This window comes from Bombina bombina, chromosome 4 (assembly GCF_027579735.1).
Source record: "Bombina bombina isolate aBomBom1 chromosome 4, aBomBom1.pri, whole genome shotgun sequence".
In the NCBI taxonomy this organism is placed as follows: Eukaryota; Metazoa; Chordata; class Amphibia; order Anura; family Bombinatoridae; genus Bombina; species Bombina bombina.
The window spans coordinates 414,509,051-414,515,557 of NC_069502.1; the positions used below are offsets into that span (position 1 = coordinate 414,509,051).

General features: G+C 33.3%; 1 protein-coding gene across 1 annotated transcript in view; it reads left to right on the top strand.

Annotated features, from left to right (window-relative positions):
- The window catches only part of LOC128657507 (probable cation-transporting ATPase 13A4), a 252,157-nt gene that overhangs the window by 243,165 nt on the left and 2,485 nt on the right, over positions 1–6,507 (top strand). Inside the window, exon 28 of the mRNA XM_053711874.1 lies at positions 5,971–6,059. Coding sequence (XP_053567849.1) covers positions 5,971–6,059 — 89 coding nt within the window. The remainder of the gene's footprint in view (positions 1–5,970; positions 6,060–6,507) is intronic.

Consider the following 6,507-nt stretch of genomic DNA (forward strand, 5'->3'; position numbering starts at 1 on the left):
TTTAAACCCTGGTTGATTTTGTTTTCTAGAGGGACCCATCTCTTCAGTTCACCATGTATTTTCCAGTCCATTATTCTTTGAATGAATATGGATATTCTATTTGTTTCTAGGTCAGGGACCCCAAGCCCTCCCTGGTTTTTAGAAAGTGACATGGTTTGTTTATTAATTCTGGGAGGTTTTCTGTTCCATATAAAGAAGCTGATCAATTGTTGTATTTGTTTTATGTAACGGTGGGGAAGGGGAATAGAAAGCATTTGCATTACGTAAAGGAGTCAGTGGAATATGTTCATTTTAATAGTATTAATGCGCCCTATCCAGGAGAGTCGTTTAGATATAATCGCTGCCTTAATTGGGAAATAATTTGCTCTATATATGCTTTCTATATTAATAGTTAAGTGAATTCCTAAGAATTTTAGAGATCATTTGCACCATTTAAATGGGCTGAGGGATTTTATTTTAACTTCTATTTGAGGTCGTAGAGATAAGACTAAGATCTCAGATTTTGTTTGATTTACTAGGAAGTTTGTTAATTTATTGAAGGTTTTTAGTTCTGATTGTAAATTAGTTATTGATTTTTCAGAATGTCATCTGTGAACAAAGATACTTTATATTATTTGTTGTCTATTTTAATGCCCAGAATCTACGGGTTGTCCCTAATCTTCATGGCAAGTGTTTCAATCAGGCAGGTGAACAGGAGAGGGGATAAGGGACAGCCCTGTCTAGTGTCATTAGAGATTAAAAATGGGGAGCAAAGTATGCCATTAAAGGAATAGTAAACCCCAAAATATTATTTTATGATTCAGATAGAACATACAGCTTTAAACAACTTTCATTGTATTCATTTTTTAACAAGGGATACTAAGAGAACAAACCACATTTGAAAATATAAGTGAATTTAAAGCATCTTAAAATGACTTTTTAAAATTTGACTTTCCTATCCCTTTAAGTGCTATTCGAGCGCTGGGAGATGAGTATAGTGCAAAAATACTATTTATTACTGTGTCGCCAAGGCCAAAGGCTTCTAGGGTAGCTCTTAAAAAAAGCCAGTTAATCCTGTCAAATGCCTTTTTGGTCTCGGTGGACAACAGTACTGATGGGATATTTTTGTTTCTGGTATGCCAAATTAAGTGAAGGTTTTGTACTGTATTATCCTTCGCCTCTCGGCAAGGAATGAAACCAACTTGGTCTTGATTTATTAAACTAGGTAATAGTAGGTTTAGACTGTTCGTTATCATTTTGGCAAATATTTTTATGTCAGAATTTAATAAAGAAATGGGCCGATAGTTAGAAACCTGATTAGGGGATTTGTTTGGTTTGGGGATTACCATTATATATGTGCTTGGAGGGCTGAGGGAGGGAATGATCTATTATTATCTCTACTTTGGAAATAATCTAGAAGATAGTATCTTAGAGTCTCCTTAAAGGGACAGTATACACTCATTTTCATATAACTGCATGTAATAGATACTACTATAAAGAATAAGATGCACAGATACTGATATAAAAATCCAGTATAAAATGGTTAAAAAATGTACTTAGAAGCTGTCAGTTTAGCTCTGTTGAAAAGGCAGCTGGAAAGCCCACTGCAAGTGGAAAATAAGACACTCCCCCCCCCCTTCTTTTGCATATGAAAAGACCCTTTACACAAACAGGAGCAAGCTGGAGAAGGTAGCTGACGTTATTCAAATAAAACTTTGGGGCTTGGTAAGGAGTCTGAAAATCAGAGCAATGTTATTTAAAAATAAGCAAAAATATAATTAAAAAAAAAAAAAACTTTATGGGCTTTATAAATAGATCATCTACAAAACATTTATGCAAAGAAAAAATGAGTGTATAATAGCCCTTTAAACAAGGTGTAATAAGTGTTTCCAAATCCATCAGAGCCTGGGGATTTTCCATTAGGCAAAGAGAAAATAGCTTTTCAAAGTTCACCACCTTTTAAGTTCTAAGAAAAAACAGTGAGAACTGTAGGGTGGAAATGTTTACAGAATTACACAAAGATTTGAGAGAAACATTTTATACATAACCATGGAACACCCATATTCAGCAAATTTTTACGAAAAAACAAGTACGTTTTGCATTTTCTACTTCTAAGTTTGTATTTCTATGTGTTCTTTGCACATGCAGTGGACTTAAATTATAATTTACACTGTGCATATTTAATACAATTTATTCCTGTGTAATTGACATTCAAATTTTATGTTTTTGATAAAAAAGGATTTTTTGCTAAACCATTTTTTCTACGATATTTGATGCACCTTAAAAATACAATTATTTTTGTGTCAATGGTTAAATTTTTCATTTTTGGATGATTTTTAAATTATGATTTTCATTGTGCACTTTTGTAATATATGCATTTCCTTCCCATACATAAATTCTTAGCGAGACACCATGTTTTAAGGGTAAAAAGTGACTTTATATAATTCTACCATGAAAGTAAAAGGACTGGTGAGCATTCTTCCAGAATCTCACCAGCCAAGAGGGCTGTTTAGGATCAGGCTCTTAGACAAATTAGAGTTCTCACACAAATTTAAAAAGAAAGCCAAGAAATCCTGAAGTAAAAAAAAAAAAAGAAGCACAGATTTTTAGGTAATACACATAACAATAAATTAAGAATTGATTTTAGTTATTGTAGTTAGTAGAATGTTACAGATATCTGAACAAAAATATAAGGTATACTTTCAAATGAATATACTGTAAATTAAAAGGCAAAAGCAAGAGATGCAAACATATTTTCTGACATTCTCTAAATAAGCCAAAAAATAACACTCTCTAATCTAAAGTACTTAAAAGCTAAAATCCATAATGTAGCTATGGGAAAAAATGTTAAAGCATTGTGAGACTTTCCCTCATATTCTGTATTTCATTTTAACACAGTACATGATATGAAGCATTTTGTTTAAAATGGATATTTCAGTTTTTTTGTAGTTTTACGATCTTATTTGAGTGTTTACTCATATTTTTGTTGTTGTTTTTTTTTTTTGGGGGGGGGGGGTTGTGTTTTTTCCCCCTACATACTAACAATTTTAATTATTAATGTTCTGAAATTACTGCTTCTTTAGCAACCAGAATGAGAAACGCTTGCAATTAGATGCTTGATACGGCTATAAAATAATCACCTGAACTAGCTCAAGCAGCCCTGGGTATATTTTCTAGGGCTGCCGTGATTTTTACGGGAATGACACTCCCAGCCTTTAAAGGTGCCCAGCTCTCCCAGCTATCTGTCTTCCTGCTGTAGCCAAACACTGTCCCTCAGATTATTACAATAAACAGCAACAAACTGAATCCATAGAGTATAAATGGATGTTAAGGTAGAAGCCTGAGGGGAAAACATGGGTGACTGTGTATTGCTGAAACCTATAACAAATGCCTCACCTTCTTAGTAGCATCTCACTGAGGCTGCAAGGTTCAGCAGTTAGAACTCAATATAAAAATATCTAATAAAGCACCTATTTCCAATTCAGGGGTAGATTACGAGTGGAGCGCTATTTATTGCTCCCTCTTGCTTGCTAACTATACTTGACTAAGGCTTTTTGCAAGCGTTGATTAACACATGTTTTACAAGTTGAAAGTAAAACGTTTCCACTCGGGCACTAACTCGTCTTGTGCAAAAAGCTGAAGTTAGAATATTGTGACCGTATTAACGTATTCTCCCATAGACTTCAATGGAGAGCGAAAAGTGGACTGTGAGCTGGACTAACACGGCTACTCCAATTAACGTTCGGTATATATATATGTTTATATATAGGTATAGATTTATACATATATATATATTTATATGAATATCTATTTATAAATACTTAGAACATATTCCCCTATGTGAAGAATTTTGGAATGTGACACATTTACACTAAAAATAAAGTATAACACTTTATTAAATATGAATATTGCATAAATATGCTTTTAGATATATACAGCTACTTAAAGGGACAGTAAACACCAGAATTTGTATTGTTTAAAAAGGTAGATAATCATTTTATTACCCATTCCCCAGTTTTGCATACCCAACACAGTTATAATAATAACCTCTGTTATTACCTTGTATCTATGCCTCGGCAAACAGCCCCCTTATTTCAGTTCTTTTGACAGACTTGCATTTTTAGCCAATTAGTGCTGACTCCTAGGACTCCTAGGAGCTTCACGTGCCTGAGCTCAATGTTATCTATATGAAACACATTAACTAATGCCCTCTAGTGGTAAAAAACTGCCAAAATGCTTTCAGATTAGAAGCGGCCTTCAAGGTCTAAGAAATGAGCATATGAACCTCCTAGGTTTAGAATTCAACTAAGAATACCAAGAGAACAAAGCAAAATTAGTAATTAAAGTAAATTGGAAAGTTGTTTAAAATTACATGACCTATTTAAATCATGAATTTTTTTTTTTACTTGACTGTCCCTTTAACTGCAAAGGGCTCCAATGCACACACACATATATATATATATAGAGAGATAGATAGATAGATAGATAGATAGATATATATAGAGATATGTATACAAATGTGTTTGTGTTTATATGTGTATATATGTCTGTAAATACATATATTGTACATATTTAGACATGTTTATGTATGTATCTCTATGTTAACCCTTTCCCGCTGGGACATTTTTGTCAAAGACTCCTCCTCTTCATTGCCTCAGTCTGTTGGATTACCTCAAGGCTCTGTTCAAGGCCCTCTACTCTTCTCTATCTATATTTCCTCACTGTAGCGTAGTAAGGATGGCATGGAATGTCCTAATGGGGGGAAGTGGTTAAAGCCCTTTGCAGTCATTTTTTTTAACACTTGTGTCCTCATATATTTGATTCCTTATAACTTTTTTATGCAATATTTTTTTCAATAATCTTTATGGCGTTATTATGAGTTTAACTGTACTTTTTAATGTAAAGTTGATGTTTTTTGTGCCTCTTTTTATTGGAGCGACAGTTAACCAAAGCTCTGAGCGTTAAATTAAATTGTGTGTGAGCAAACTCGTTTACTTTCAACTTGTAATATATGTGCTACATCAGAAGCGGGCAAACAGCCGTGATAAACCTAATATTGCAACAGTTTAACGCACCACTCGTAATCTAGTCCACATTAAGAAGTCAGTGTGAAGTGATTTGCACCAGTCTTCAAAGGGTTTTCAGTCCCATTCATCAAAAACCTGATTATGTTGTGTTATGTTTTAGCTTTGCAGTGCCAGTAATATTTTGCACTGATAGAATTCGGCATTAGAATTCCATTCCTTCATAAAATTTGTTTTGCATAGCTTTTTGTATAGTTTCTGTGCACATCTTGGATCTTCATGCTTTTTATAAATGTTAAGTTATCACTACTGATACTTCCATTCCTCTTTTCTCATCTTCTTCTGTGATCGATGCCTCACGCTCTGCTCTAACCCTCCCTCAATACTCTCTCTCCTACTTGCTCTAACTCTTTACCTTTCTCATTCCCTCAGTTATTCCTTCTCTTACTCTGTTTAGCTTTCTCTTCATTTAATAAAAACAATAATGTCATTTACATGGCTTTATATAGAGTAAATCAATATATCAATATGTATGCTATTTATAGCACCTCACGCTATTAGAATCCACCTATATGGCTGTCTAGTTTATAATGTAATTTTCTTATTTCGGTAACTTGACAAACCCTCTGCTCCTTTCTACATGCTATTAGCTTTCCCCCATCCTTGATGAAACAGAATTAGAGATATGGGTTGTTTCTTGTAAAACTGTATGTGGTACAACTGTTACTTCATTCATAAACTTGTACTTTGTTGGCGTAGAAGTTTCCATCCTCTGTCTACAAGAAGCTTGTATCTGACTGATGTATGTTACTTCCCATCTTCTTTCTATACAACAGCTTTCTATACATATATTTGTATGGTAGAGACACTTGTTACTTCACTTCTCAAATAAAATGTTTCAGTTACTATGCATTTTCTATTTTATTGTAATTATTTTGTTACAACTGTGAAACTTTTTTGTTCACAGATATATTTGTATTCATGATCATTGCACAGCTCGCAGTCTACTTGTTTCTCTACTTTGTTGACATTGAAGCAGTTTACTTTGCTATAGAGGTAAGTAACAACTGGAATGTAACTTTAGCTGTTTAGCTGGGTACTTTAACTCTGCAGCATATATGTGGTATGAAACAGAATATTTTAATAAAAATATGTCCTCATCAGAATCAAAAATCTAACCTTACGGGTTTTGCAATAAATACAAAAAAAAACTGTTTACTTATAATAATTTGAATGTATTTATTAAACTAAGATAAAGAAATTGAAAAGTAGAACATGAACAACAGACATAACATGTAGCTCAACACATACAGGGCTTGATTACAAATGGCGTTCTAAAGTTAGCACAGGCGCAATATTGTGAGTGTTGAAAGTAAACACGTGTTGTCGAGCATAGAGAGAATAAACGCTGCACAAACACAACATAAATACATTAAAATAAAGTGTTACATTCATATACACACTATGTAATAAAAAGTTTTCATATAAATATTAATACAAATAT